This window comes from Sander vitreus, chromosome 9 (assembly GCF_031162955.1).
Source record: "Sander vitreus isolate 19-12246 chromosome 9, sanVit1, whole genome shotgun sequence".
Lineage (NCBI taxonomy): Eukaryota > Metazoa > Chordata > Actinopteri > Perciformes > Percidae > Sander > Sander vitreus.
This window is the reverse complement of record NC_135863.1, coordinates 8870496-8886330: the sequence shown is the minus strand read 5'-3', so window position 1 is coordinate 8886330 and position 15835 is coordinate 8870496. Positions and strand designations below refer to the sequence as shown.

Here is a 15835-nt window from a genome sequence, read left to right as displayed (position 1 = left end):
CATTCGCAAATCAAGTTTTTACTTACATGATTTATCCAACTTAGAGCCTGATGAGAGTGTTTTCTGGATAGTTTATGATTAATGATGACAACTCAAGCCACATGGCTCCACATATTATAGTATGGCTTAGGTAACCTGGACCAACATAAGTCCTCAACAGATATCCTGGCTCTAAGCAGCTATAAAAGACTTGTACCTGGGTGGCCAGTTCAGGTAACAACCTTCTCGGATGTCTTTTTATATACTATGCTAAACTAAACTAAACTATGTTAAATCAAATGTTTGGCTTCTCTTTATTTCTTCATTTGTTGTTCATATGATATGCATGTAGACAAATCCTCAAATAAATAAATAGATAAATTGATATGGATAGAACAGCAAGGCCACAACATGCATACACAAAAGCAAGCCAACATCCTAGAAAAGTTATATTTTATAAAATAAAAAATAAAAAAGGTACAGTAGGCATTTTTTAATATAAAGATAGCCCACTTGTTCATGTCTCGTTACTTTGGGTCTGCCAGACGGTGACAATGTAATAATTAAAACAATGAGGCATGAGTGTGTGTATGTGCTGTGTATGTCATTGTCAGTATATTATATAGTTATTTTTGTGTGTTTCTATACCTAAAACTCTGACGTCGTATTTGACTTCCTTCTCTCCAGCGATGCTCGTAGCCACGCAGACATAACGTCCGGAGTCTGACCCCGTGGCTGAGAGGATTTCTATTTTACTCCCCTGCTCGAGAAGACGGACACTTTCACCATCACGCACAGGAACTCCATCCTTCAGCCAGGTGAGGGAGGGGGGAGGGTGTCCCCCAGCCTCACACTCCAGAATCAGAGACTTACTGAGGATCACTTTCCTTTCAGTTGGCCCATCATCACCCCCTGCAATGGTAGGAGGCACTGGGGGGGAAAGATGCATTAAAAAGAAACAGAACAAAAGGAGGGTTAAGCTTCGAGGACTTTTCTGCTTGACTGATTTCTTATTTACATTTCACACACAAGGCGTTCATCAGCCAACAACATGTAAAATTGCTTTATGCATCAAGTCCTCCACTCTGTATCCGTTTTTTGCTCTTCAAGGATTTTATTTTTACAATAAATTGTTTGCTGACTATCCACAGCTGTTTGAAATTATTCCTGTTTGATGCAAAAGTCTTCATGCTGTGTGAGTGAAACCAAATGCCTTAAAGCTCTGATTAATGCAATAATAAGATTCAGATCTCCGAACATATAAGAAGGATTGCAAATGCAGAGGCAATGGAAACTTATGATCCAAGAGTTCCTCAGTTCAAAAACCTTATTAGTTTGTGAAAATGTGCTCCGAATTTTGGAAATCACATAGTGATGACTTTCTAAAAGCTTTTGTTTCAAGCTAAACACAGCACAGTAAAAAAAACAAAATGTGTGTATATGACATATATATGATTAGGTGTCAGATGTCAGGTTCTTACAATAGACGTCCAGTTCATATCTCTTCTCAGCGCTCCCGGCCACACTGGTCACCTTGCAGGTGTACTGGCCTGCATCGGATGCCTGCGCCCGAGGGATCTTCAGGTAGTGGCCTCGCTCAACGTACTGAACCTGTCGGTTGGACAGTATGGCCTCTCCATTTCGGTACCAGGTGATGCTAGGAAGCGGCACTCCGCGTGCCTCACACTCCAATGTTACCACCGTGTCGAGCAGGGCTGTGACCTCTGTGGTTATGTTACCACCTTTGATGGAGGGGGGCACTGAAACAATGGCACAAATTATGAATCTGAAATCCGTAATTCAGCTGTTTTAGTCATGTTAGGTTACGTCTAAAGAGTAGGCTTTGTACGTGACTGGCTAGGATCTGTCAAAATCCACACTCACCAAAGACACTGAGGTTGAAGTCCTTGGACTGTTTGCCAGCTGTATTCATGACACTACACTGGTAGCGTGCCTTGTCCCCAAGACGGACATTTTTTATCCTCAAAACCTGACCCCTGTTGGTGACCTCTACGTTGGGATCACCAAGAAACACCAGCCTAAAAACAGAAATTTAACTCAGTTTTTCAATTAGTTTGATTATTTTTACCCTAATAGTAAATATTCTAATATTGGAAGGCACTTACTTCCTGTCCTTGTACCACTGGATTGTGGGAAAGGGCACTCCTTGCACCTTGCACTCCAGACTGATCTCCTGTTTGACAATGGCTGAAACATCTCGAGGAGAGCCTGACTCTACAATGGTTGGTGGGACTGGGACACAAAGAAAGAGAGCATATTAGCTGACTCATCTAGAAACTGATTAAATGAAAAAGCCCAAGAAGTTTAGAGTCCTACACATGTGGCAGCGGTTATGTATTAAAAGGGTTTAAAGGGTTTTCCATTGATGTGGAATTAATTTCAAGATCTGTATGTCTGCTAGTCAGCACACAGCTCTTTCCTCGTAATTCTTTAGAGTTTCCATAGACCAGTGATTCTCAAATAGGGATCCTGGACCACCTAGGACGGACCCTGTGGCACACTGCTAAGGGGTCCATAATTATTTTTTTATTTAAATTGATTTAAATTATTATGTTTTTTTTGTTTTTACAAAAGGCTTCATGGTTCAACAAATTATATTTTAATTTTTTTAATCTATAATAGCTCATAGATAACGTTCTAATCTAACAAATGTAGAACTTCTAGAATCTGTGTTACATATGTTACAATACATATCATATACAGTATATCTTTAATACATTTTTCTTGTGTTGTTCTTTCACATAACCAAGACTACAGAAGTGTAAAAAATAGGCTACGTCAAATTATTCCAAGGGACATACATGAGGGGGTCCCCTTTATATTCTCTATCTTCTAAGGAGTCCTTGGCTGCAAAAAAAGAAAGAAAGAACCTCTGCCATAGACAACTACTCTACACACTGCCCTTACTCACCCAGTACATCCAGGAAGAAGTCTTTTTCTGTGCTGCCAGCGATGTTGATGGCTTTACAGCTGTAGCTGCCTGCGTCTGCTGTGGCTGCCTTCAGTAGTCTCAGGGTTTTTCCCATGTCAAGAATCTGGATGCTGTTACTAGAAACTACCTGTCGATCAACATAAGTAAATTAAATCAAACACAAAAGCAAAAACAGCATGAGTTACAGTTTGGGAAATACTGTCTGACAGTAATTATGGGGTGTATTGTAAGACATCATGATAAAAGGATCTAAACTCTAAGCCAAAGATCTATTCAGCTGAGAAATATAATTTACAAAACATGAAAAGTTTTAAATTGTTGCTTAGAGTCAAAAACATTCAGAGAGCAGAACATCCATTGTTAGATTGCTCATTATTATCAGATTAAAGTAAGCGGTCTGAATTTCCTATCTGTGCCTTGCTGAAATAACTTGTAAGGCCGCCAAGGGAAGAAAAAGCAGCCAGCACTGGGATGTTACAGCAAAGTGTGTGCTAACTTTCTGTTCTCACATCAATCATAATTATTCTGTCATTACAGCTTGACTATTGCTGCCACCATGGCTGGCCTGTCTGGTCTTTTTTTACACACACACACACACACACACACACACACACACACACACACACACACACACACACACACACACACACACACACAGGATCCACGGTGGTTTCAGGTCTGTTCTCTTGGACAGTGTACCCTGTGATCAGAGCTCATTCAGACTTTATGAGCACTTAGTAAATGAAAGGAAAGGTCATTATATTTTCTCATTACTTTTATGCTTGTAAAGTTTTGTGAGCCAATCCTCGTAGATGACTTACTAGACCACGGTTTAAGTATAGGTTATTAATTATAATTACACAATTCTTATAATTGTATAATTACAGCATGTTACACTCTGACTGTGTCTTTGATGTGTGTATTTACTTTTAAAAGTAACATTTGTACAAAAACTGGATCTTAGAGTTGTAAATGTAAATTAAATTGTTTGTATAAAATACAGTTTAACAGCTTATTCAATGGGATTTCACCTACAGGAGCCCCATCCTTGTACCATGTGATGACAGGGGTCGGACTTCCTATGACATCACAAACCAAGCTGGTGGACTGGCTCAGGACCAACGACACGTTGCCTGGCGTTTCCCTGTCACGGAAAACTGGGGGCACTGTGGAAGTTTCAAAGGTGATAACCGAGCTTTATTTAAGTATTAGTTTCCACGCAATCAAATGTATGCAAAGTATAAGATAGAAGGTAATGTTTCAGTGATGTGTCAACAAATGTCTTGTAAACTTATTCCAAAGTCACAGGTCAGAACCAGAGAAAAGGTCAATCACCATTAACTTTGAGCTGGTACTTTCTTTCAGTGGATCCAGCATCATTGACAGCAGCACAGGCATACTCTCCGTTGTCCAGCGGTGATACAGAGGCCAGAATAAGCAGTGTACCATCCTCCAGGATGGACACACCAGGCTCATTACCCGTCAGTTCCTGGCCATTACGCAACCACCGAATCACTGGCTTGGGAAGACCTGAAAGAGAGAAGGATGTTAATGAAACCCAAACCATTGCAATTAAAAAATGATGTGTGATACTTGACATAGTCATCATTATTAGTGAAAGTATAGTGCATACTTACTTAGCAGAACTAACTTGTAACGTCTCATTAAACATCGCTTATTATAGGAGTATGAGTAAGTTTTGTTTTTCTGCACAGGGTAACAAAATGATCAATCATCTTCTTCTTCATAATATCAGTGTCTAGTTGGACATTTTCCATTACCTTTGGCAGGGCAGGGGAATGCAATTCGCTGGTTTGCAACTCTCTCCTGCAGGGGACTATTGAAGGGTGGCTCCAATACCTCGACCACAGGGGGCACTGAGAACCCACAAACACATAATCAATGATGTTGCAATTGCAAATGCAATTGCTTTCAGCATGCATCTTTGAAACTTATACTGTATTGAATCAGTTGTCATTCAAACAAAGAATTACTTATTAATTATTATTATTATTAAACTAAACATACAGTACGTTATGTCTTACTTTAGCATGTGTACAATGTTTTGTGCGGCAGATGCCTGATCCATACACTAATTGTTTCTAATAATTTAAAATTACAGTTGCTTCATTAACACTGATTTTTTCAAAAACCAAAGACACACAACAGTCAGACATTTATTTTTGTCCAACAAAAATCCAACTTAAAGGGACATATACAACTCTGAAAACATTTCAACACACATAAGTATAATGAACACAGTGCAAGTCTGTGGGATCAAGACCTTGAAACCAACCTTGCACAAGAAGGCGAACTTGGGCCTCGTCTCTGCCTGCAGTGTTTGTGGCTGTGCAGGTGTAGGTTCCTTCATCAGCCAGCCCCACATTCCTCAATGCCAGGCTACCGTCAGGGGATACTGGGTACCTCTTACCATCCTTTGTCCAGGAGAGGGAGGGCTGTGGGACCCCTCTCACCACACAGGGCAGCGCCACAGGGTGACCCACCTGTACCTTCATTACCCTGGGGCCAGCCTGAATACTCGGGGGCACTGCAGGACAGAAGATGTAATAAGCTTTAGTAACATCATCTGCACCTGCACCTTTGATTACATGACAGTTAGATGAAAATCTTTTTTATAAATTCACTCAGCAACTTTGATCAAAATGATTGCACGTTTTATTATGTAATCTTTTAATAGTACTACAACATTTACATGTACAGTACATTTACATTTACATGTAGGCATAGTAGACAAACAGTAATTCTTACATTACCACAGATAATATCAGTATTTAATCTTTTTAGTATTTATGATATACTTACCCAAAACGTTCAGCTCAATGGATTGTGTTAAGTTGCCAGCAATATTCAAGGCAACACACACATAAAGTCCACTGTCTGACACTCTGGTTTCCAAGATCTTCATAGAGCCTGAGGGAAGCTGAGTGTGCCTGGGATGAACACATACACACAAAAACGGCAATAAACTCAACTGTAAAGTGAAAGTCTAAGTAAAAATCTTCAAAAGCATCCAAGTACAAAACAAACACCCACACTCACTGATTGTTTTTCCACTCAATGGCTTATTCAGTATTTTCTGTAAACAGATACTCCAGTAATTCTTACTAATCCACCATCAACCACAATTACAGCTGCTGTGGCAGGCGCAGAGTAGGTACAACAGATCACAGAGAAGAGTATGATTACTCAGTCATCTTATAAAACCACAAACTATATCCTGAGGCTCTGAACAGTCCAGAGACAGAGCACAGCAATTTAGACAGCATTGAGGTTCTCTTAGTCTTTTAAAACTACAAATCTAACTTTGAGGTTACAGTCAGGATAATATGATTTTATCAAATGTTTATTAATAGTTAATAGACAATATTATTCATGGGGTGTATTTTCAAGTGCTCATATTAGGCAAATTTCCAGGCTCATAATTGTATTTAGAGTTTATATCAGAATAGATTTACATGGTTTCATTTTCAAAAAACACCATATTTTTTGTTGTACTGCACATTGCTGCAGCTCCTCTTTTCACCCTGTGTGTTGTCACGGAAGTAAAGGCTGGACTACAATAGAGCTGTTTGGAGCAGTTCATGAACAGTGTTTTCTGTTGGAGATGGTAAAGGCTCTTATATACTAGACGCAGCCCAGCTGGCACGTGCAAATGTGACATCATGGGGTCCGTGACTATTTATACCCGCACTGGTGCTCGCGACACTAGTTGCAGTCTTCTCCTGAACAGAGGTGGCGCTAATGAGCAAATGCTACCGACGTTGATCTTTCTACGGACTAGAAGAAGAAGAAAAAGGTAAACAACGGCAGAACTGGCAGCAGCATTGCCATCAATGCTTCGATTTGATTGGCTACTTGGTGGGATCAAGCCTTTCATTCACCATAAAAGAACTCATCTCATCCGGTTGTCGGCTAACTCGTTCAGGCCTCCCGTTTCCGCTTTGTCATGCGGCGCTGAAAAAAAAGAGCCGTGCGCGACCTCTGCTCGTGCGCCATAAATTGGGCGCGCCGGCAGGATATTACGTCATTTTGACATTATGATGGCGCGCGCCACCTTGGATGCGGCTAGTATAATTCACGTTTGAGTCCCTTTGGGATGGACTTTGGGCTTTTTCACTTTGTAAACCTATTACATGCACAAAAAAGATATATAACACAATAAAGGAAAGGGAAAAAGCCAAAAAGCATAATATGAGCACATTAAGGCAGCAGTGTGTCTGAAACAAATAGGGGTGATTTTAGTGAAATTGGATCATCAGTGCTGTGTGTGGTTCTGTATGGGTTTCACCTGGGAGAGAACGGGGAGATGAGCTGCCTTTCCTTGGCCCAGCTTATGGTGGGAGGTGGGACGCTGTGGACCTCACATGGCAAAATGGCATCCACACCCTCAATCACTGATATTCTCACTGGCTTTGCTGAGCCTCTGGCACCGCCAACATTGGATCTAGGACGGACTGGACATACATACAATGTATAAATAAAGTAAAAATATGCAAACAAAGAGTTGAATATTGATAAAATTGCCTTTTGTTGCAAATGAGTGTGTTAGTATTGTGTGTTCATTCCTCCCGTACAGTATCTGCTATTGCTCATACTGCATGTATGTGCTTTTACATATTCAAAAGGACAAAATCATACAACCCATGATGTTGCCCATGATGTCAGAAAAGCCATTTTCTACATATTTTTTTAAAGCAGCTAACTTTAAAGGTGGTGATCCTATTGATTGAGGGAGATAATATATAAGACAGATAATAGCTTTCACATAGGTTACAGCAATTTCTACCAGCTGTGTCAGTTAAATTAAAAAATGGAAAGCAGGATGGCACATATCTGTCCCCCTATTTTCTAAAAAGCCACCTTCAACTGCTCCATCATTGCCAACACAAAGGCGATCAGAGTGGTTGAGCACTAAACAGAAGCACAAGCAGAACTGTGAGGAAAGTGGAGCCAATGACTTGCTGAACACAACTCTGTCCATTTTCACACCTATGCACATATACTATCGAAATGACTGAGTGACTGTGTATTGTAAATACAAATGTTAAAAAAACTGTCTTTGAGGACACTGGATCTGCACATGGACAAGGTAAACTACAATTCAGTCATCATTAAGCCAAAATAGTGGATATTAGATCCTGATTTGTAGTGTTAAGCTGTTCTGCTGACAAGTCATTTTCTTGCAAAATCTGACTCAGTGACAAGATCTGATCATAGTAATTATACTAATGTCTTAAAATTAGTTTAGTAACAAATTGTTGATGTTAAATGCTATTTAAATCTCCTTTATCTGGGTACAGACTTCAGCTAGTGATGAGGTTTACCATAGACAGTGAGCTGGACCTTCCTGGAGGCGTAGCCGGCAGCATTGGTAGCTGTGCAGATAAACTCTCCAGTCTCATTTCCAGAGGGAGAGGTGATGAGGAGGCTGCCGTCAGAATCCAGGGAGAAGGCTGGACCACCCAAGTACAGCAGCTTCCCACCCTACAAAACAAATCACAGCAGGGAAAGGGCAGGGGCCACAGTTTGTTTCATTAACTCAGCTTTATTAACACTTGACATGGTGTCCAAGAAAAAAGGTACAGTAGGATGTGTGGTTTGACCTACATTCTTAAATTTTTGATTTGAGTTAAATTTTTTTGCTGTTGAATGAAAAGGCTGTGAATAAAAATGTTAATATGTATACAATTAAATACACCAAAACACAAAGCAAATGTGAAGTCTGTGCATCACGATTCATCTCTGGACTGTCCTTTTTGATCTGATATGACTAACTTGACTTGACTTGACTGATGTTATAGAGAACAGCAAAGGAATCAGAGAGAACCACATTGTCAGAGCTGGTGCAAAACTTAGCAGGGTCTAGTTTTATATGTCCCTGTAGCCCTGTTCATTTTAACAGCATCGCTTTTACAACGCAGAGAAAACTAATGTAAAAGATGGAAAACAGGGAGGAGCTTTCCACATACACACAGTGGCTTATAGTACACACTAACACACAAAAGGGCACATGTAAAGACAGTGAGCACACTGTCCAGGCCAGTGGACACAGGTAGAGCTGATTTCATGGAGCAGCACATGAGGCACATTCATGTATACACATATTCCTAGAATGTGCCATTGTCTTGCCAGAGCCCATTAATAGAGTAAGTATTGTACTAAAAATATATAGCTGTTGCGTTGTAGTTGAAGCAGAGCATCTGGACTATTTTAAGTTGAGTTTATCTCTGCCCAAAACTACACAGCCACACTACATGAAGACAAATAGTCCACATATCCACTCCAAATGAGCTGCATAACAGCATTAATTTACAAGTAAAGAGTCAAGAGGTGTTATCTGTGGATGAGTGGGAGTTTGTGAGTTAAGACATCATAAAGTGCCTCATGCCTTTTGCTGTCAGTAAAGAAATTATGACTTTGGAATGGCATGACATTGCTGGTAATAGAGTGTTCCTATTGCTGCATGTTGTGGAGTCTCTTCTGGTGATATTTGCCCAAAATGTGATGAAACATTTCTTTTCTTGATTCACCTACTGTACATACTTTTCATGGGGTTTCTTATTATTTTGCCATTTATGTAGAGAAAAAGAAGGCCTTCAGTGTCAGGAAAACAGCATACCACCGCAAACAGAGTACTGGCTCTTACTTTGGCTTACTTTATACTCTGAGAGGTAATGCCAATACATACCTTGGCCCAGGTAATGTTAGGGGTGGGTACTCCACTGGCTCGGCAGGGCAGAGTGATGGGTGTGCCTTCAATTGTGCTGAACACCTGAGGGCCATACTGAATGGTAGGAATTACTGGAAAAAATAAGACGCAGTTAGTCTAATGTTTTTTATTTGTGCATACATACATTCATCAAGTATTTACAAAATCTAGCGTTCTCTGTGTGTGTGTTTGGTTGTCTTGTGTGTCTCTTATTTTATTCTTCACTTTTTTGTCCTTTCTCTCTCTTGTTCACTATCTGTCTTGTTTTTGTTGTTTGTCATGATCCCGGGAATCTGTAGAACAAAATCACACACAGTGTACACAATATGAAATATTGCATGGTGGTCTTCTATCTGCATCTTTGCATGTACTTTGCATGATGTCGGCTCTATGGAAAGTATTTTTCATAGGTTATGACAAATGTAACTATACACTGACCTACATGGTGTAAATGTTCAGTGTGTTGTGTATGTACAGCTGAAAATGACTGACCTAATTTCATGAGGGAGTCAGTTCTTTTACGTACAATTCCTATTTAAGTTGGTAGAATCTAGCAATGGCTGACGTTAGTGTAAATGGAGAACACATTTCCCCCTCTCACTGTGCTCCAAACTCTGCCATTACCCTCAGCTGCTCCTGGTTTTAATGCAACCTCAAAGATAATCCTATTCATGGGTTAAGAGCGCTCTGCCGTGTAAAGGAGACATTTAGACGGGGCAGTCAGAAATGGATGAGGCAAGAGAATAAAAGAAATAGAAAAAACAGAGGGGTCATTTTAATTATAATAAAACATTTACAATAGGCCTTTTTCAAGATGTTTTGACTTGTCATAGCAGAAAAAGAAAAAGCACATGTGATAAATAACATTAACCATGGCTCAGTTCCATTAAGTGTCCCAGTATGCACAATGCATTACATTTAATACATTTCCCCAATTCCTGCACATACAGTACGTTATTGTTCAGGTGAGTGTGCTGATACAACACACACAATGTGCTCAAAAACTCCACAAGATACCTTAAAGACTAAACTACTGAATTGTCTCCATATTCATTTATATGCATTTCTGTTTATAGTTAGTTTGTATGTACATTTATGTACATTACCATAGACGTTGACGGTGGTGGTATGGTTGGTGGCCCCAATAACATTTTCAGCCAAACAGGTGTAGTCACCCATATCCTCCAGCCGGGCTCTCTCAATATGCAGACTGCCGTCCTTCCTCACTGTCACAAACTGGTCTGAGGTCACCTGAAAGATTTGTAGGTAATATTGGTTCAAATTAAACCATGGCTATTTTAAATGAAGACATGGAAGACATTATACTGTACATTTTCTCTCTGTGTACTCACCAATCCATAGTCATGTAGCCACTGCCTCTCAGGCAGCGGATTCCCAGCCAAAAGCACACAGGGCAAAGTCACCTGCTGGTCCTCGATCACACTGAGCACAGTCGGACTCATCGCAATGACAGGCGAGACTGCAGATACCATGCAAGGATGACAGGAAAGTATTCAATAAAATGATTAAGCATATATATATATATATATATATATATATATATATATATATATATATATATATATATATATATATCAGAGAGCTGAAAAAATCATGTTAAGCTATTTGATACTGTTGAGATGTACATTATGTGGGTAGCAGCCTTTTCTGTGCATAGAGACCAAACATACACACACACACACACACACACACACACACACACACACACACACACATACACATACACACATACACACACACACACACACACACACACACACACACACACACACACACACACACACACACACACACACACACACACACACACACATATATGATGAATTGGGAATGCTTGGTTGCTAAAACTTCAACATCAACAATACAGCATGCAGTATACATTTTCCACAACTGCTACAAGTATCATCACAGCCCTTTCTTCCCTGACCTATACATAAGTTTAATGGTCACATTTGTCTTTATGGTTTGACTGTGTTCACACCACACACATAATGCTGATGTCATCTGTGGGGCCTGTGATAGATAGACAACAGTGTCGTCAAGGGGAATTTGACGACCACCCTGACTGGCCTGAGAACACAACCTTACACACAAACACACACACACACACACACACACACACACACACACACACACACACACACACACACACACACACACACACACACACACACACACACACACACACACACACACACACACACACACACACACACACACAGTAGGGAAATGGGGGCAGTGGGGCAGTAATATATGTCATCTGGGTGGGTCTGTGGTTTCTAACCTTTGGCCCACATTTAAGAGCTCAGTGTGTTTCCACTGTAAAGAAAACGGTGAAATAGAAACAGTGGTTAACAAGGCCCATGTGTTCAAACACACCCACTAAAATGTGCTAATGAACTCAGACTTACATGTAAAGACTGAAACAGAGACACACACTCACACACATCCACAAGGACATACAGTACAGACGATGTAGGCACTCAAAGGTACTGTATATTGTTTTAGAAAATGTACTTGACATGGAAGGTAGATATGCTCTTTGATTGGACAACTCAGTAAACTGCAAATTCAGCAAAAAGTAATGTAAGCATGTGTGAGTGTGTAAATGCATTTTGTGCTCCACAGGTCTTTGAAGTGCAAAAGCATTTCAAGGTATGCCTATCTGAGCACTTTTTCAGTTCGGCTACACTTCGGCATTCCTTCGCCTCCCACTAAACTTATGACATTCAAAGCATTATCAATTTCCTCTTAGGGATTGAAAAGTTAATACATTAATCAATAATAAATCACAGAGAGCCCAGAAGCAAATTTCAATGTCTGCTGTATTTCAGAAATAAAGGTGTTCTGAATACTAGCATTCATTTGAAGTGACACTACTTTTTGATCTTAGAGGAATAGACAAAAACAAATTGACAGAGAGTCAGAGAAGCAAGACTTCTCGAATGTTGCACTTACCCAGTCCAGTCACTGTGATTCTGGCCTGGGCCTGGATCCTGCCAAAGTGGTTGTGAGCCTCACAGACATATACTGCCTCATCCTCCACCCACAGGTCTGAGAGAAAAAGGAATATGTTTTTAGGCATCAATGTAGAGCATTTTCATGTGTAATGCGTATGCACATATTCCACTAAAAAACTAACTGTTGATATGTAGTGCTCCGCTGCTCTGTGTAATAATGCCATGTGTATGGGGCCTGTTGAAAATTGGAAGTCCATCCTCTCTCCTCCAGGTGACCTGTGGTTCGGGGTGAGCTTGGGCGAGGCACAGCAGGGTCACATTGGAGCCGATGTCTGACGCCACATCTGATGGCTCTCGGGTGAACTTGGGTTCGGCTGGAACAATCAAGGTTGAAGATGGAAAAGATAAAAAAGTGCAGACAATCAAGCTGTCCATCATAAAAGCTTTGGTTGTTCACTACAAATCTACGTTTCACGGTGCTTCGCCGGCGGTGTGTTCCCATTTATATATTTTACACAATTCATTTATGTGATTATTTGTTTCACAATAGATGCAACAGATATATAGACCTTTGGGTATGCATTGTACTGTGTTATATATTTCAGTTATTTTTATTATATATATATATATATATTTACACATGTGCAAAAGTCTAGCTTGCACACAATATTGACACACGCCTGTGTAACCTTGTTTAGGTGTAAACCAGACACGTTTTGTCCTTGGCCATCATTCACTAACTACACCAAAGCAGCCTTTGTTTCATTATAAACAGACATTACACAGTGTATACTGTGAGCCATAACACCCATTTCATTGACCGTTTAGGGTTTAAGGGTCTAAGATGCATTCCATGAAACAGCTACCTTGCAACACAAGAAATAGGCAATGACTCCATCGCTACCAAACTCACATTCACAGCTATGGTAAGGCTACACAAGTAGCAATCTTCCTATTTATTCTGTCCTTATTATAGGTTCATTAAACTGATTAGTGCTGTTACAGGTTAACTAAACTTGGTGCCACTCTTACCTCCTACATCAAGAGAGATCTTTCCTGACGAGCTGCCAGCAGCATTGACAGCTACACAGATGTATTCTCCAGCATCAACATCCTGGGTCTCCTTGATTGTCAATGTACCTCCTAAAGCATCCACGTCCAAGAATGATGATGAATGCAACTGGACATCACCTAGCAATGAGAACAAATGCAACAGTTGATTGTGATCAGCTTGGTTATTAAAAGTGTTATAGGTAGGCTATGAGAGCAAACTACGCAATCCTTCTATGAAAATATACAGCTCTACACTGAACTTTTAATAATTGTTCATGGTTTTTGTTTGTTTTTGTCCAGCACGTGCAAATATTGTTTTTAGTTGTTGTACTTCCTTCCTTCACAGTTACCTTTGTACCACCAGATGTTAGGCTGAGGGATTCCAGATGCAGAACAGGCCATCACTGTGGTTTCTCCAATGCCAATGAGAATATCACTCAAAGCCACTGTCACCACAGGAGATTCTAGGGAAAGAGAATTATGGAACAATAGACAGAAAATCAGTACGACAAAGAGTGCAAATTGAAATGCAGTACATACTGTATGGATGTGCATAGTGCAGCTAAAGTTAATGTCTGTTTTATTTATTTCCATTTGACTGCAGGTCCCCTGTGCTTGCATGGTATTTTTCCGGGTGCTCCGGTTTTCTCCCACCTCCAAAGGCATAAAGGTTAGGTTAATTATCGACTCTAATAATTGACTGTAGGTGTGAATGGTTGTCTGTCTCTATGTGTCAGCCCTGTGACTGTCTGGAGACCTGTCCAGGGTGTACTCTTGCCCAATGTCACCTGGGATTGGCTATAGCCCTCCACGGCTCTCTAAAAGATAAGAGGATAGAGCTTACAGATGGATGGATGGATGTATGCATTTGCACTGTGGCACTCACCAATGTAAGTGAGGATGGAGGTAATTGTGTCTGTCCCAGCCAGGTTGCTGGCCAGGCAGCCATACACTCCTCCATCCTTTTTCTCCATGTTTCTTATAACCAATGTGCCATCAGGCGTCATCCTGTGTCTGAACACACACAAGATACACAATTCAGTATTTTCATGACATTTCAGCATGATCAAAAAGTGCACATGGAAGTGGGAGTGGACAAATGGGAGAGAGAAGAAGTGAAACGCATCATAAAACACAAACACAATTACGATACATAAAAGTCCTCAAATCTATTCATGTGAAAGAAGATGAATTCACCTGCTGGATGCAATGATGAACATGTCATTGTGGGTCCAGACCAGACGTGGTGGAGGGTAGCCCCTGGCCGAGCATCTGATCCTCATTTCATCTCCTGCTGTAAAAGTTTGATTCCGAGGCTCTACTGAAACTCTGGGCACCTCTAGAGGAAAAGAGAAGGGAATCAAAAATACAAATTTGCCAGATTAATCAATTAATCAATATTCCATCTAATTCAGTCACTCGTTTCACTTAATATATTGTAATATAAAGGTGTTTTGGGGCTTCTTTTCTCAATGTGAAAATATTTAATAAAATATTTTCATCATTAAGTATATTAGTGTATTTGGCTTTGAGAAATGTCACATAAAATCTAGATACATAACATTGTTACATATTAGTAAACCTAAGATGATGTCACTGATGATTTGGACCTTTATATGCAAGTCAGGACCTCCTTCCATAACCCTGAATGAATTTAGGCTCAGCCACAAGATGTATCAGAGCATAAACTTTTGTCACTGTAGCAAGAAGAGGCGGCTGGTGGCTGTTACTACAACTAATAATGTTTCACAGTATATCTTTCACCCTCATTTCCTCTTTATTGGTAAAACAGGGAGGAATATTGAATCCAGACCAGGAGTGGAATCTGAAAAGATTTTCCAATTGATTCATGATGTGTACTGTAACTCATCACTTCAAGGGCGTGTTTTCTCTATTCTATTCCCACTGCTAGAAATATCTCCAAGGCTCTGACCTTTCCAAAGTGTAGAAAATACAATGTGAGAACTAGTTGTAACAATAAAGAAAAAAACGCTTCCAAAACAACAAAACTCCGATTTGTGTACATCTAAGATGCCAGAGAGGGATTTATTGTGAGGGATTTACTTTTTTCCTATAACGAGAAGGAAGACAGTAAGTCAAAGTTGTTATTCCTTGCATGCCATCTATAAACCAAAATAT

At 40.1% G+C, this 15835-nt stretch overlaps 1 protein-coding gene across 1 annotated transcript in view; it reads right to left on the bottom strand.

Moving 5' to 3' along the window:
• Nucleotides 1-15835, bottom strand: part of hmcn1 (hemicentin 1) — an 82391-nt gene that overhangs the window by 32843 nt on the left and 33713 nt on the right. Inside the window, exons 12-32 of the mRNA XM_078258576.1 lie at nucleotides 14894-15035; nucleotides 14583-14710; nucleotides 14047-14160; nucleotides 13676-13834; nucleotides 12826-13017; nucleotides 12642-12737; nucleotides 11015-11142; nucleotides 10769-10913; nucleotides 9642-9754; nucleotides 8278-8437; nucleotides 7242-7407; nucleotides 5756-5883; nucleotides 5229-5480; nucleotides 4714-4809; nucleotides 4268-4462; nucleotides 3968-4098; nucleotides 2912-3059; nucleotides 2106-2232; nucleotides 1864-2018; nucleotides 1461-1739; nucleotides 628-909 (exon numbers count right to left, since the gene is read on the bottom strand). Coding sequence (XP_078114702.1) covers nucleotides 628-909; nucleotides 1461-1739; nucleotides 1864-2018; nucleotides 2106-2232; nucleotides 2912-3059; nucleotides 3968-4098; nucleotides 4268-4462; nucleotides 4714-4809; nucleotides 5229-5480; nucleotides 5756-5883; nucleotides 7242-7407; nucleotides 8278-8437; nucleotides 9642-9754; nucleotides 10769-10913; nucleotides 11015-11142; nucleotides 12642-12737; nucleotides 12826-13017; nucleotides 13676-13834; nucleotides 14047-14160; nucleotides 14583-14710; nucleotides 14894-15035 — 3336 coding nt within the window. The remainder of the gene's footprint in view (nucleotides 1-627; nucleotides 910-1460; nucleotides 1740-1863; nucleotides 2019-2105; nucleotides 2233-2911; nucleotides 3060-3967; nucleotides 4099-4267; nucleotides 4463-4713; nucleotides 4810-5228; nucleotides 5481-5755; nucleotides 5884-7241; nucleotides 7408-8277; nucleotides 8438-9641; nucleotides 9755-10768; nucleotides 10914-11014; nucleotides 11143-12641; nucleotides 12738-12825; nucleotides 13018-13675; nucleotides 13835-14046; nucleotides 14161-14582; nucleotides 14711-14893; nucleotides 15036-15835) is intronic.